The sequence below is a fragment of the Oryzias latipes genome, chromosome 8 (assembly GCF_053564925.1).
Source record: "Oryzias latipes strain Hd-rR chromosome 8, Olatipes_Hd-rR_3.1".
Classification (NCBI taxonomy): domain Eukaryota; kingdom Metazoa; phylum Chordata; class Actinopteri; order Beloniformes; family Adrianichthyidae; genus Oryzias; species Oryzias latipes.
The window spans coordinates 6,905,506-6,922,002 of NC_136244.1; the positions used below are offsets into that span (position 1 = coordinate 6,905,506).

A 16,497-nucleotide genomic window follows, 5' to 3' on the forward strand; every position below is an offset into this window, starting at 1 on the left:
AAAAAGCACAGGCCCAGATTTTATCACAGCCAAAGTGCTAAAAATCTCATAGAAACTACCGGTACATTTAATCACATTGAACTTTATTTGTATAAGACTCTTCATAAACATGTAACACAAAGCGCTGAAGATAATAGAAACATTTTTCAACTTGAAAAACCAAAATAAAAACTAAAGACTTCACAGATGAAAATGATGTCAGTTCTTGTGGCATTTTTCTGATGATGGAGGACATGTATCAAGAAAATTAAGCTTAAAATTGCCTGAAAATTGTACTACTCAAGAGCAGATGAAAAAGTTGCAGTTTAAAAAAGATCGAATTCTTACGTAGAAAATCAGAAGTTCAGGCCACGCGCTCCCTGCTCTGCTCCATTCTGATGCATCCACTTACAGACAAATAGATCTGTTAATGTCTTTGTTTTCCTCGTCTGGGCTGGAATCTGGATAGCTCCAAATTTGCTCGTCATTTTTGTTGCACCGTAATGTTAGGTCGGGGGTGTGTGGGGCTGTAAGCTAGCAGCATGTTACCAAAAAAAGAAAGTTTGATTGACATGAGCTCTAAGCAAAGGGGAGGGGAAGAGGGGGCGAAGTTTCTCTGTTCCATCGGTCCGCCCACAACGCAGAGTTGAATTTCTAATGAGCTACTAAAACGACACAGGGATCTTATTTCTATTTTGGCCAAAAACAACATAATCATAATTAAAAGCCCACAAGAAACGCTTTTAAAATAGATCAAAAGATCTATTAAAACACTCACACAATAAATAAAAAATGTAAAAAGTGACTGACTTTCTTTTAAACTCTGGAATCAAAGGGTTTTGATCCAAACATTTTATAGATTGTGGAAATACTTTCATTGCTGTGTAAAAAGGTGGGTGTGCTTTTAGGCAGTTAACCCACAAGCCCCTGCTTTACTGCTACTGCTGCTGCCAATGTGAGGCTTTCTGCTAAGAGATTAGTGATAGTGCTGACAATGCAAGCAGCTGCATCCTTCATCACACCTTCCACATTTTTATTTAACATGGACACCAAATGATGAGTTGAAACTCAAAATTTATCCCTGCTGAGTTTCACACCACTGCTGTTGTTTTCTGTCCAAATACGGCTTCTGTGTTTGCTTTTAACTCCAAAAATGCTCTGATTTTATTGACTTGGCAGTAAAGATGCACTAGGATGCCGACACAGAAAATATAGGGTTGGGTTTTAACTTTAGTGAATAGGGTTGAGGCACAACTGGACAGCAAAATTGGAATAAAGATTAAATGACTCAATATTTTATTTAACTGGATAAAAATACTAAAATATAAGTGGCTAAGGAATAGTTGAGAATCTTAAAAATAAAACACTAACACACTTTGAATACATGGTACAAAATGTTACTTTTCTTTCAACTAAAAAAACCCTTTTCTACATTAACCCCTAAATACAGTACAGACCAAAAGTTTGGACACACCTTCCCATTCATTTGAATGAGAAGGTGTGTCCAAACCTTTGGTCTGTACTGTATAAGAACCCAGATTTGATCCCATCATGTCACGACATTGCCTTCAAACTCTGGCATGAGAAAGGCTTGGACCAACTTGGCAAACTCTATAATGGGAATGCAATGGAATCCTTCGAAGCCTTAAAGAATAGATATCCTCTGCCCCATCCCACTTTTTTCGGTACTTGCAGATCAGACATTACATACCCAGAACAACACACTCGCCCAAGCTACAAGATTCATCTCCCACATTTATAGAAACTTCTCTTCAAACATTACCCATTCCACAGATTACCTCAAAAAGGCCGTGGCAGACTGACTTACGAAAAGAAATAAGTGACGATGAGTGGAGCCATCTGATAGAGAACACGCTAAAACTCCTAACTTCAAACTCACATAGAGAAACACAATTTAAAATATCACACAGACTCCCTTTTACACCATTGCTGAGGACCAAACTGGGCTTAGACTCTCCCTACTGCTGCAAGTGTAACAGTGAAATAGGTAAATACGCACACGTGCTGTGGAAATGTAGTGGGATACAAGAATACTGGACTGAAACATAAAATGAAGTGACAATACTGCTGGGATACAGTGTAGAACTCTTAACCTTTCTGTGTTCTTGGCACTAAAGTGGATGGCGCTAGGTACAAACACAATGCCAAGCGAATTAAAATTCTTCTGTTTGAAGCAAGAAAAAAAACGTTCTGATATTCTGGATTTCCAAGGACACTCTGACCATAGAGGACTGATACAGAGAGGTTTAGAAGATTCTTCCTCTGGAAAGACTACCGCATTCCCTTCATGACAATATTGAGGAGTTCCAAAAAATCTGGCAACCAGTTCTGGATAAGACTGATCTCTCCCTGGATTAAACTCTGTTCTGGTTAAAAGTGAAAAACCTGTACTAGACTTTTTTGCCACTGGTGATAAAGGAAGCCCCCTTTTTATTTATTTTAACCTGCTGCCTGTTTATGTTGTGATGTTAAAAAGAAAAGAAGGGTTTGTGAACATCTTGATGTTCTATTTTTCATGATTGAATATGTTTTCACTACCCAAATAAAAAGAAAAAAAGAATAAAAACAATAAATAAAAAACAAAGAGCAAAATGTGGTACTTTTCTCAGAGAACTGCAGAAATAAACAACTCTTCCAAGAGGGATGTCCACCAGAAGAAGAATGACTTCATTTCAGGAGAAAGAAAACAAAGAGAGAACACAGGAACCACCCATGGAAAAAGACAAAACACAGTAAGAGAGGATTCATTCGCCTCCAACTGTATGGCTGTACAAATCCAAGCATTATATGCAATATGAATGTGGCCATCCTATAGCTGTTTATAACGTATTTTAATCAGCAAGCACCAAACCAAAATGGAATCACCCTTTTAAATATCAAAATGGAAAAGATAAACATTGGACTTCATAATAAAAGTGGTTTTGTTCTTCAGGTTTGAGTAGTTTACTTAAAGTCACACTGTGATCATCTTTTGATCTTTTGTAAAAGCGTTCCCAGTGGTCTTTTTATTAATAATATGTCATTTTTTGCCAAAATAAAAAAACCTTTGTCTTTTTCTAGGACATAGTTTCTGCAATAGTTTCGGCAGTGGTTCATTAGACATTCACCTTGGACTTTGGCATTTGCATAGAGCAACCCCGCCCCCCTTTTCCTTTCCTATTGCTGAGAACTCGGAGCAGGGAGCTTGTGGCCCGCCCGACATATTTTTAATACTTTTTCAAATGGCATTTTTTCGTCTGCTCCTGATTCAGAATAATTTACATAAATAAATACTCAGAAATGATATTTTAAGCTTAATTTTCTACATATATATAATAAATGTCCTTCATCGTCAGAAAAATGCTACAAGAACATGTTATGAACACCAACACCTAAAGCAGCATGACTTGAGGAAAACTCGCAATTTGCGATATTAGTGATCAATATGCGATGACGATATAACTTGTGATACATGAACAAACGGCAAAACAACCAAAAACATAATTTCCATTTCAATGCTACACTTTAATTTAAATAAGAGTCAACATAACTTAAATTATACCCAAAATGACCCTCGTCTACATGGGAGGCGAGCATCTAACCTAAAAGGGCTCCATCCGATTGGTCAACAAAGGATTTTATACGATTCATTAAATCATTCAAGCTGCCATAAGATTGTTTTAGCACATTTAAGGTAACCATTAATTGCAATTTTCGCCATATTTTGTGATATGAATACTGCACAGCTTGATAACGCAAAAACGATAAATTTGCGATTTATTGTGCAGGCCTACCAAAAACACAATTTTCTTTGGAGTGGGTCTTTAAGGTTCATACATTTTGAAAAACAGATACATTCACAGTAGTCTCGATCACCACTAAGTCCCCGGGTCACGCAGCGGCTAAAGAACCCCTCCACCACCATGCTGGAGAGCAACTATGTAGTGTTTGTGTTGCACATTGTGACCAAGTATCTGTACAATGGCCAAGTCTATCCAAAGAACATTGTTCCAGCAGCACCGATGCCATGTTGTTCTTACAAAGAGGCGGCGTTCTCTTTTTGTTAGCACTGTCATAAACGATAGCGTTTGACCTGCTAACTGAGGCTTGAGATGAAGCATTTGGCGAGAACGGTAAAATGTGACCTTGAGGTGAACTTGTCCGGAAAGCCCCTTCTGACTGGAAACTATACTGAAAATGTTCAACTTAGAATACGTAATAATGAGAAAAAAGGATCAGAAATGATTTTCTAATCAAGCAAGGAGGAAAATCCATCCAGAAACCGTTTTCTTTTTTAACGTGTAATGTTTTATACTCATAAATGTTGGCAAAAGCTTCCAACTTAAATATGGATTATGTAATCTTTTAAACAAAGGTGAGATTTAACATAAGCCTTTGTGATAAAAGAGCTGTGACAGTAATAGTTGCCTAGACACAATTTAAAATACCACTGTTTTTTATTAATACAAATGTCCTTCACAAAAGCTTTTATACTCATATTAGAATTCTAATAAGATTGTATTATATGCTAATAAATTAATATGGAAAAACAGGGGAAAAAACATTCAGTACAAAACAGTTGAGAATATAAATGTAAATGTGCCATTGGTAAATGTAAAGTAAGAAGTTAAGAAGAGATAAACAACACGGCAGCACAAAAAAAGAAGTTGTCAGAATAACGGCCTTCGTTTGGCAGAAAAAAAGCAGAGATGACAGAGAAGGAGAGCAGAGGCTGCTCTGTGAGGCACATCAAACCCCATGTGAGGCACAGAAGGCCTCCAGACATGTTTGATTTAAACCAGAGAATTTAAGGTGGCGAAGATGAGAGCCAGACATCAAGAAAGGCGAGAGTGAATGAAGGAGAAGAGAATGAGAGGCTAAGTTCTCAAAGACGAACAAAAGAAATGCGAATTTTGTTTAAGCACCGCATTTCCCAAAGTACACAAACACTGGCTGTACAAACAGAAACAGAGAAAATAGAAAGCTTTGTTTTTTCTCTTTGCTTTTCTTAACAAAGTTTATTTCTGTGTTTGCCAGAACACTGAGACACAAAGTGTTTTCCACTCCATTCCCCCTGGGGTCTGCTTTCTGTCCTTTCCTGCTGTCCACATAACTGCATTTAACCAAACATCTCTCACTAGCTCTGTTTATATTAACTCCCACTGTCCAGTGTGAATGTATAAAGAGCATTTAGTGGCCACTTCAACTAGTTCAACTCTACAATATCATGTCATCCAATGCTGCTGCTGCTCTGCCATAGGTTAAAAATGAACAAGGTAGTGATTCCCTTCTAGGGAGCATTGCTGTATATTCAGAGGTACTTCATGTTTTGTTATATTCTCCTCTTTAAATGATCAAACCGGAACACTTGAAATGACCTCACCAACAAAAAAAGCAGTATTATCACATTTATGGAGATTAAAATAAATATTAAACAAATACAATATTTGATCGGAAAAAAGAGGCCTCCTGCAGTAGATTATTTTTGATTTTTTTAAAAGAATTAAGGCGGTGTGTGTTAAATAATCTGTATTAATTAGGTGTATTCAGCACAGACATATTTTCATGTCTGCAATATATTCTTTTTATTTTTTTTTATGTTCAGCAAAGCACATGTTTACTTCAAACTAAAACTACGTACCTACTCTTAATTTAAAAACAGACAAACTGATTTTTTGTGCTGTTTTTGTTATTTATTAATCCCAAAACTGTACGAAGAACAGGGAAGAAAATCAGGGAAGAAAAAAAGTGAATGAAAAATACAACAGTTAGTCAGACAAACGTGGTTCAACTGAATTAGGAAAATCAACAATACTATTATAATTTGTTTTTAAAGTCCTGTTTCAGTTTAAAACAACACAACAAAAAGTACTTGGGCTTTTCTGAATACTTCTACATTTTCTTATTGTTTGACCTGCTGGTAAACCTTTTTTACAGCTTCATATTTTCTACATATTAAAAATGACAGCAGCACAAAAACCAACACGCTCTTTTTAAGATCATTATATTAAAACCATTTTTTTTTTTTTTACTTTAGATTTTCAAGGTAAAGGTTTTTTTGCTTTGATTTTTGATTTCCCTGTCCATTTTTCTGCAATAGTCTTTTATTTAACAACTTAAAAACACTCAGATAACTTCCTGATTTCTTTTGTACATTTCTCAGATAATTAACATAATAAAGTTGTGCATCTTTATGTTTCCACGCTGTTCAAATTAGGACCAGGCAGCAGCAACATCGATGTGCAATTCAATCTAACTTCAGTCTAGGCATAAAAAGTGGACAAAGAGAAGTAAATGTCTTTTGCTTCGGCTGCAGCGGCAAAGCTCTGCTGCACAAAAAGGGTAAGACTGGTCCCCCTCTAAACGTTATGGTCTCTACTGTTATTGCACAGAGGACAGGAGCAGTTGCACAGCAGCTCATGTGACTATTTGTGATTAATAAGTGTATCAACAGTTTTTAAGGCTGAAAAAGTCCCAAAATTTGCCACTAGGAAAAGCTGCTTAATATAGGAACACTTTCTGTAAGTTCTGACATCTGATGTTTATATTTCAGTACGCCTGTTTGAATGTTAGTTAAGGTGTAGTCTGGGTTGGTTTGTATGACGTCCAGCTTTATTTAAACTGCCAACAAAGAATTTACAAAAGGCAAGGAAGCAGAAGGAAACATCAAAAGTGCCAGGCGCTGTTTAGCTGGTCAGTGATGGTAACGGTTGATTCCCGCTTCCTGGCCAAGTAATCCACGCATCTCTTTAAAATAACATAGTAAAAAATTATTTTCATTTTTAGTCCAATGGCCTCAAATGTTTGCAGCTTTCTTCAAATTTCGAGGGGAAAAATAGACATGTATATAAATGGACTTCAGGCCTAATGTGCTATTTCCTGCTCTCATCTCCCTTGTTTGTTTTTCTACTAATTTCCTCTCCTTTTTTTCTAAAGCTTCCTTTTTAGTGCCCCTGCAATTTGCCCACAACCACTCTACAGATCCAAACTGAAAGTCTGAAACGCCAACAAATCAAACAAAAACAGAAAAGGCAGCAAAGATGTAAGAAGAATAAAAAAAAGTCAGGGGTTCATTATTTTGCCGAGATGACAAGCCCCGAGTCTAAGAAAGAGTCCGATCTGTTGGGAGTTGAGTTTGTGTTGTCGTTGCCCTGCTGTTTGTCGTTAGTCCAAACAGGCCCACAGAGATCGTTGAGTGACAGGCCACAGACAGATACACACCGTCAATAATTGCAGCCCACATCTTGTCACAGAGAAAAAAAAAACCTGCATGGGTCTCCTGAAAGGAGCTTGTAAACCCCATGAACACAAATGTGTGGACATGCTTCAGGCAGGGCATAACGGTTTCTTTTTGACAGCAGACATGCCGGTTCTCTTGAATGTAAAGACAAGTAGTCAGGCATAACACACACGCCTCACAACAACCAGGAGCTTCAGGCTGACCAACAAAGCTCATTAGGAGTGAAGCTATGGTTCAGTGAGCATACAGACGTCACCAAGACGCTTAAAGCACTGATTGCATCAGGAGATATGGGGATGGAAAGCTCAATCATTCTCCTCCTTTGTACTACTTTTTGTAGATCTATATATGCTTGGGTGAAGAAGTGCCTCAATGTTTCAGCAAATACTGGTGTGAAACTGGATATGCAAACAGAATTTTAAGTATAGTTAGCTTAGTGCAGGTAAAAACATGGAAAAGGTCACAACAGCTGGAGAGTTAAACTCAAATAGTTAGGAGGAAAAATATAACGATTCAATTTGTTTAATGTTTTCAAAACTTTCCAGTAATAAGAGCACACATATTTATGATAAAGTCTTGTGAAAAAAGGAGCAGATATCTAGATAAGCCGGTTAGAACTAAAAAGGACTCGGATCTAGACAGAAATTGTTAGAATTAAAGGTTTACATTTGTTTTGAATAAACTATCTATATTGTTAAGGTTTTGATGGCTTTGCAGCAACAAAAAAAAAAAGAAAAGTAAAAAATGCAGTCATTTACCAGTAGATTTAAAAAGAGAATAGACTTCATGTTGCCACGAGAAAAGTAAGGATATTTATTATTTCCATATTGGTTCGCACCAGAAAAAAATACATGTAACCCTAATAGTGGAATAGTCTGAAGGATTTTAAATAATTACAAACATGAAGCAGCCTGAATTATCCCAGGTGCAAAGCTACAATGACCCTGAAGTGAACTTTGAAATATTTGAAAACTATCTTAAGAAAAGTGTCTTTTAACAAAAGAGGCTACAGGAATATTTTTAGAAAAGTCTGTTAGAAGAACATTTTTTAAGGAATTAAAGAACAGAAAAGAAAATTTTCTGGATTCCTTCTTACCATATTGCGTAACAAGGCTATGGGCCACTTCAGGAACTGCTTTCACCAGGTTTCCCAAGAAACTGAATGTAGGCAGAGACCTCTTCACACTGAGCTGGGTATTCACCTGGACAGGGACGTATCAAATGATAATCAATATTTCGCAACAGAAGTGTACATAAACCTGCAGAGACATAACCCATGTTATTAAACATCTGTTATGCAGCATGGAGCACAACTAAATTATTCTGGCAACTTCAAGAAAAATAAAATGTATATCTTTTTAATTCAGTAAAATTTTCCATGTAGTAGAGCTTTTAATTTACCATTTTTAACGAGAGTTACAGTCTGACAAAAAATAATTTTCATTGTTTAAAATGATCACTTCAGCTTACTCCAGTGTGGGCCCTTATAGGCAAGACCCTTCACACTACTGCCTAACTATGTACCCACAGGGGGCCAGTCTGCGTCTCCCCGTGCCGGTCCCCAGCCCGGTTAAATACAGGGTTGTGTCAGGAAGGGTATCCAGCGTAAAACTCTGACACACGTGTCCCACTAAACCACCTGTGCAAATCAGCACAAGCTGAATCTTTGCTGTGGCGACCCCTAAAGGGATAAGCTTAAAGGTGAACAACTTTTAGCTAGTTTGCAAAATTCTAAATGAAAAACTATCAAATTTAATTGCTGCAACCTCAAAGAACATTTACCTTTTAAATATGTATGGAAATAGTTTATAGTCTGTTTTGGCCACAGATCTATTACGTTAATGACAAGTAAATATTATTATAAAAGCATCAGATTATCTCTGAGTATCACATTCACAAACTAGGTAAAGAAGAGGACATTTAATTCAATTCATTTAACACAAATACAAACATTGTGGTAAAATTATGTTTTCTGTAACTGTTTAATGAAGTCATCTAAACTATTTTTCCTTTGCTGCATGATGATACTACTCGACTTTCATCCCCCTCGAGTGGCACAACAGCAGGAGGTCGACAGGAGCGCCATGTCTTTACTAAAGAGCAGTTTGAGGATCGGATGTTGAGGAAGCAAATACTGTTAAAACCTTCATGATATATTGCTCAGTTTGTTCCTGTGCCTGCCGGCCCACATTAGCGGGACAAGTGTATCTTAATATATATGCTGTTACATTTGCCTCACCAGTTTTTGAATCTCATCCAAAACAAAGTGAAATGAGAGGTCATTCTTGAACTCTGCAAGCAGCTGGACCAGCACTAAAAATACACAAATAGGACAAAAGTACACAAAAAAGAAATAAACAAGGGTAAGCGTCTGTCCAATAGACGTTACAGGAATGGGATTTTTCTGCATAAAATATACAGTTTAGTGTTTAAAAGACATAATAGTACCTAAAAATAATTCCTCTGTTGATAAAGGTATGCATATGTATCAGTATTTTTTTCTACTTCACTGAAAGATTGACACAAGTGTTAATATTTGTGTCATATTTTGACACTGCCTTAGTTGTTTTAAGTAATCATTTGTTTAACTATACATTTATAACCATCCGCTTTGGATATCTGAGTTGTAGAAAATCAATATTTACATGAAGAAAAATCTGCAATATCACTAAACACTTGTACAGTTTTGAATAAACTCTTGGCAATAAAGACAAAAAAAGGCTTTTAAAAAACATCTTTACTAAATAAATAAAGAGTCAAATGAAATGGTAGTCACAAGTTACCCTCATTGCAAAAAAACGTCTCTATTAGTGTGTTTTTACAAAATATCAAGGATAGTCTGAATATGTAAGTACAAGTTCTGCATGAATATCTTAAATGATTGTGTTTGCATATGAATGTGAGCACACAAACACTCAAACAGAATCTAAACCACAAAGACTTCACTCAACCTTGATCAGTCTTCTCCAATGTAATAGGGTTCTCCACAGTTTGAAGCATCCCTAGGCAAAGGAAAATCATCATTAAAGCAAAAATTTCCAAACTTCATAACATGTAAATATCCCCAAACAAATGAAAATTTGAGTGTGTTTTCCAGTTAATAAAAGAACAACCTCTCCCCCCAGTTAAAAAGGAAGAAAGATAAATTGGAGATTGTTCCACTGCTGTGAATGCAATTGCATCTGTAACATCAACACAAGCAGAAAGGAATGGAAAAATAAAAAGTGGGGTATAAGAACACCAGAGCACAATGAGCTTCATCTATTTTACTATTCTATTACAACAAGGTTTTGTTGATATGCCTGTTTTTTACTGTGTATGCATTATATAAAGAAGCCATCAACATTGCTCAGAGAAACAAACTGTAATCATAATCTAGCATAATAATGGAACTGCAAAGAGGTGATCCATTACAGGGAGGCTATGCAGACAAATTAATGCCATTAAGATGTTCAAATATCTACTGGTGAACAGAGCTGCTAAACATTCATCTTTGTACAGAATATTAAACAAGTCTGTTCAATTTAACAATACAGTTCAATCAAGAAAGACATTTTTTTATAAGATGAAAACTTTCAGTTAAGTAATTCCTAATTTTTTCCATTTGTATGTTTTGTTTACTTTTAATTTTCTTACCTAAAAGTGTAGCTATTAGCTGTAGAGTAACCCTGTGGTCTTGTAAGAGAAGCTCTCTGAGGGCTCCAGGGGAACTTTTAAGAATGCCGCTTACAGTCGACAACGCAAATGACTTTCTCACTGACTGCATCACAAAATAAGAAACCGTAAAAGACAAAATTGTACAAAAAGATTTCCATTAGCAGCATCAATCAATCCTTTCTGAGGAACAATACTGTTCATGGTCATAACCTTGAAGGTTGAGGGGAAAAAACAGAGTTATACTTACCGAAATGTCTTCAGCTTCCATCATTTCAACCATACAGGCAACACAGAACAGCAGCTCAGCTCCCTCACTAAGCTGGAGCTGAACACTCCATTTCGGACAATGGCGGAAGTGGACGTTCTCAAGAACAACGTCCCCACCTTGTGATGTTGTCATTTCATCAACTGAAGCTGAATAATGCATGATATGTGGCTTGGTTTATTAGTAAAAACTGCCTCAACAAATGTAGCTAGCAGATAAATTGAATGATCGTGAGCAAACTAGCATCATCACTGTCACATACATGGCACAACTAAGTAATGTTAACAAAAATAACAGCAGCCAAACATTTGGCCATACTTTGACTTTAAGAGGGTAAGTTTTAAAAATTTACAGTAGTAAAAAAGGAAATATCTTGAGAGAAAAAAACATTTAAAAAAGGCGATTACCGTTCACAATTGAGCTAGGAAGTTGAAGTCCTTTTAGCGCGAATGTCAAAATTCAAAACTTTATTGACACTACAACACAATTCAGCAACAGTATAATGGCCAATTAAATGCGACCCAGTTAAATTTTAAATGAAAGAAATTTTTAAAAGTAATACTTAAAAAGAAAGCATAATTATAAAAACAGTAACACACTAAAAACATAAGCACTGTTCAAAGAAATTGTATTTTTTGTTTATTGTTGAGATAAAAGTAATCAAACCTGTAAATTATGTTGTATGTTTGTTTTAGATATTTACTGTTATAAAAAAATATATTCAAATTAAACCGAGTATGGGCTTCACTTTATTCAAGAAATACATTTTAAAAATCGTTGTCTTAATTTACCCTTTGTTCTTTTCTTTTCAGAAACTTTTTTAAAATAACTTTTCAAGTGCACAACTTTTAGATGAAAAAATATAATTTGCTTAACACTGTTTTTTCTATTAAAAAACAAAACCGTTATCTCGACAACTAAGTCACAGAAAAAAACATTCACCCATATTAAATTTAATTTCTTTTTCTTTATTTTTTGGATACTGAGAAAACTTATAAACTACATTTCAGTAGCATTATTGTGACAAAATATCTGCTTTTGTAGAAAGCAGATAATATTTTACCATCTAACATTGAGGATGAAATGGAGGATAGAGTTAAAAAGAAGCAAATAATTCCAGTGCTAGTCAATGCTGCAGTTGCTGGTGCAGCTTTAACAAATGACTAGATATAAAGTGACTGAATATAAAGTGCCTTCTACGCTATGGGGGTATTGATCGTTGGAACATTTTGCTGGAAATGCTTGGGTTGACATTTGTAAATAGAGTTTAATGTCTAGTCAAGCATTTTGTCCAGATTGTCCCTAGTATGTAATTTCTATGTTGTTGTTTTTAATTATAATTTTTTAACCTCTTTTATCTTTTCACCCAGTTTATGCTCAGTGGTTGTCCACTTTTCTGTCCATCTTGTGGAATTCAAGACAAGAGTATTGTTTCTAAAAAGAACGCCATTAAGTTCACAGCTAGAGATAAGTATTTACCATATATTTAAAACAATTAAAATTTAAATGAGTGCACTAAAACCTTGTTCTTGAAGTGTTTGTTTCCATGAGAAAATTACTTGTATTTTAAACCATTAACAACAACATATATGATCTTTTTGAAAAACAATCTTAAAAAAATAAGTTAAAACTTAATCTATTAAGTTTTATTCTTGTTAATATTGTCAATTTGGGTGCAAAGTAATTAAACTAAGGTACAGGATTTGGTGCAATTCTGCTGCATACATTACAGCAATGATACTATGCATCTGAAATTGTTCAGTTACCACACAGAAATGCATTATGTGCCAAAATGCTTCAGTTTTGTCTTGTAAACACAACCTACTGGTCATTCATCTTGAATTTTTAGGAAAACTGTACTTTCAAGTATCTTTAAAATACTTTGACCTTCAGATTTTTACCAATTGAATGACAGTGCTTTACACGCTCTGTCTAGTAATGGGATGTATGGGTCTTCTTTGAAGTGTCAGTAAGTTGTGAAGGCCACTATCAGGTGATCACCATGACGACAACACCTGTGGGGTTGAAGCAGGACTGCGATGGTGATGTGGGGGCGACTATCATCTTTGACAAACATCAATTTATTCTCTCTGTATGTCTGTATCTCCATAGACTGCATCAGAACACCGGCAGAGCTCTCCCTCCCAGGTGTGTGTTTCTGCATAACAAGGTAAGTGAGACGGTGTGAGCTCCTGCAGTGAACTCATCACTCATTGTTTGTTGGTGACTAATATATGTTAAATTTATTGTAGGCTTGCAAGCAAATTCCAGGTTGAATGTGGCTTATTGGGACTTTGTGGAGATATAAGGAAAATATAGAGAAGGCGGATTCAAGAAAGTGAGAAATTGGCTGTTTTTTTCCATGCATGTCTGGACAGTAGGTGAGATGCAGTGATAAGTTTCAGCGTCAAACTTAAAATGGAAACTTGGTGCATACTGTGGTGGGCTTTTAGTTTCACTTTTTTTAGTCACTTCCTCTGTCCCCCACTGACCCCCCACGTATAACACCCACGTTTTCTTCCGCGTTTGTTCCGTCTAATTGTTGAGCAAATCACCTTCCTGCAGTAATCATCTAAATCCATAGTTTCCACACTGTTTGTGCAAAATCACATGTTATTCATGTGTGTGAGGTCATCTAAACTAGTACGTACAGCAGTCACGTGACCTTAAACATCCTATTTTTACGAGTCATTAAAGACTTCGACAGCCCAATTCCTGATACATTTCTATTGTTTACCAACTCAAGTCTCCTCACACTTAGCTTTTTCGATCTATATCACAGTTCTACTTTAGGTTTGCGGGTTTTTTTCCCCGGCTTTGTCTTTGTTCGAGGAAATGGGCAGAACTGAAAGGCTCGTGCGTGTTTGTAAACGTGCGTGTGTCTGTGCGCGCGCGTTTGAGTGTGTTTTTTTTCTCTGCGTCTCGCTGCTGTGGTGATGCGTTCAGGTGCTCTTCGTCGCCAAAGCTGAGAAGTTTCTAATGCCAGCGCGACGGATTTTACCGAGTCAATAAAAGTCGGTTATGCCTAACAGTGGACGATAGGCCAAGTGAAGTAAAAAAAAATCGACAATCGACACTTGGTAAGAGATGATTACTCAGAATTTAAATTTAAAAAATGTTTATTACAACTCATTTTTAGCGAATGCACTCTTCCTTATGTCAAAAGCTTTTTCTCTACTACTTATTTCATCACTGTCAGTTGTTTTTCTTTAAGTTTAGTTGTTTCCATTTCCCACAAATGCATCTTTTGTAGGCTGAGGTGTTGTAAAATGTAACATATCTTTGTAGTTGATATGTTGATTTATGTCTTTAACTCGAGAAATAAATGCAGTAAACGTTTTTTTGAACAAATAAGAATTTTTAAATAACTTCGGATGCTAAAAGCATTGAAAAAACTGTTTTTATGAGCCTCATGTACGGTTTTTTTTTAAGCAAGTAGAGCCAACTGACTTGTGTACCAGAATCAGAAGTGTCAGACTTAAAAAAAAAAAAGCTCCCTCCAAAAATAAGTTAGACAATCATCTGCAATGTCAAAAAAGGAACCTAGGACCACATTGATTATTCATTCTGATAAATAATGTGTCATATGGTTGCTTATACATGTCTGCATAAAATAGCAATGGGGAAAGCAGAAAGGATGGAACCAGTTGATGCTGGTTTTCAAATTGCTGAAACCAAAAAGCCATTAGACAAAGATTTTGATCCTGATGATTGCTCAATTTGGTCTTAAAAATGTTAGAAACAATTCTAGGTTAGGTTTTATTTTAGGAACCTTTAAAGTCATCTTTTGGGGTTTGTTTTGTTCCATTTGAGTGATGAAGATTTTGTGAGATTGATGATGCAAAATGAAATCTGCCTAGAATATTTTCAACAAAGCGGTGCCTTGAATTGAAGAATAAATAAATGTAAATTTTCGTGATTAAAAAAAAAATCCCAAATTGCAAAGCTATTCCAAACTGTACCCTTTGGCCTTCCTTTTCAGTTCAATGTTCACTTTAGCTTACATACCATATTTTTATATATTTTTTTAAATGAATATTAAATATTATTATATAATTCTTTGTGTTGATGTTTTTTTTCCCCGACAATTGTCATGTTTTTGATTTGGGAAAAAGTGGTGTGTCATGTGTGTCTTTCCCAGCAAGGTTTTGAGCCAGGTTTAAACCAGTTGGGTCTTACCTCGAATAGACTTGCTGAGAGTCAGCTGCATAGTCTGTCTTTTAACAAACTCTGTCTGTACGTGCAGAGAATATCACAAAAATATAAAGAATATTACCCAGAAAATGAGTTAAAAATCAAAGTTTAACTTTTGATTTACAACATTTATTGGTTTTTATTTTTAATTAAAAAAAATACATGAATAAATTCATTGCTGTAATGTGGGCCAAATAATACGACACTCACCACAACTAAAATAAAGAATTCAGGTAACAAGCAGACATTGTGACCTAGGAAGGTGATAGGCATCTGTCTGTGGTCTTTCTATCAAGCAACAGTGCTGCATAACTTCCTGGGGGACCGGCGGTATTAGTCATCAGCTGTTTCCACGTAATGCTGACTGAGGGCCACGGCATTTAGAAGACAGACGAAGCGGAAAGGCTGTTTGCAAAATATATGCAGCTCTGAACGCGTCAAACTGTACCGAGGTTTAGAAAAAAACACACCCACAACCTCAGATGCAGATGAAAACCACAGCAAATAGGTGGTGTGTCTCTTTATACATATGTTTCGTATACTCTCTTGATTGGAGGCTTAGCGAAGTTTCCAAACACCTGTTTACCTTCTCTTATGTCAGACAGCAAACATTGGCTTATCTCCTGTTGGATTGTTTCACCAGCACTTTCTAGAGGTTTTTCTGGCTGTGCTAAACAATTAGGGGAAATGTGAACCAAAAACAATGGCTTTACCCTCATGCATCAGGATGCATGCGAAGACAGTGTGCAGGTACTCTGCAGTCTTGTGGGTCAAACTGAGCGTTAATGTGGTCACACTGAGGCCTCTATTTCTGCCTTCAACCCCTCATGCACCTGGGGAGTATTTGCTTTCTCACCAGGACAGGTCGCTTTTTAGCAGTTCAAGACTTAGTTTAATGGGAAATAGAAAGAGACTCAGACATAGGAAGCTTTCAGTTATGTGAAAAGGCTGAGTGTAATTGTCCTGCTCTTACATAAAAAATGCTCTTCTTATCTGAACTCTTGCAGTAATATTGATTTAGTAAGACAAAACAAAGAAAGACAAAAAAGAAGTTAGGGAGACAGACTGACAAAGGGAAGAAATTTGCTGACTGATGAGGCAGAGCAGCTTTCCCAAGTTCATTTTGGAAATGCTCTAATGTGGATTTTCAGGCACAAAGTGG

General features: G+C 36.1%; 2 protein-coding genes across 8 annotated transcripts in view; one reads left to right on the forward strand and one right to left on the reverse strand.

Annotated features, from left to right (window-relative positions):
* Positions 1–11,637, reverse strand: part of mei1 (meiotic double-stranded break formation protein 1) — a 67,466-nt gene extending 55,829 nt beyond the window's left edge. For 3 of the 6 annotated variants that reach the window (XM_078951360.1, XM_023957964.2, XM_078951362.1), the window contains exons 1-5: positions 11,124–11,626; positions 10,856–10,979; positions 10,171–10,221; positions 9,459–9,532; positions 8,316–8,421 (exon numbers count right to left, since the gene is read on the reverse strand). In XM_078951360.1, coding sequence (XP_078807486.1) covers positions 8,316–8,421; positions 9,459–9,532; positions 10,171–10,221; positions 10,856–10,979; positions 11,124–11,303 — 535 coding nt within the window. In that variant the 5' untranslated portion in view covers positions 11,304–11,626. Of the gene's footprint in view, positions 1–8,315; positions 8,422–9,458; positions 9,533–10,170; positions 10,222–10,855; positions 10,980–11,123 lie in introns of all 6 variants that reach the window. The other 3 variants (XM_078951361.1, XM_023957961.2, XM_023957960.2) reach the window with 2 other exon arrangements.
* Positions 11,638–13,161: 1,524 nt separating this feature from the next.
* The window catches only part of LOC105354628 (ankyrin repeat and fibronectin type-III domain-containing protein 1), a 31,748-nt gene continuing 28,412 nt past the window's right edge, over positions 13,162–16,497 (forward strand). Inside the window, exon 1 of one of the 2 annotated variants that reach the window (XM_078951366.1) lies at positions 13,162–13,311. In XM_078951366.1, the coding sequence (XP_078807492.1) occupies positions 13,181–13,311 (131 nt within the window). In that variant the 5' untranslated portion in view covers positions 13,162–13,180. Of the gene's footprint in view, positions 13,312–14,069; positions 14,222–16,497 lie in introns of those variants that run through there. The other variant, XM_011478512.4, reaches the window with a different exon arrangement.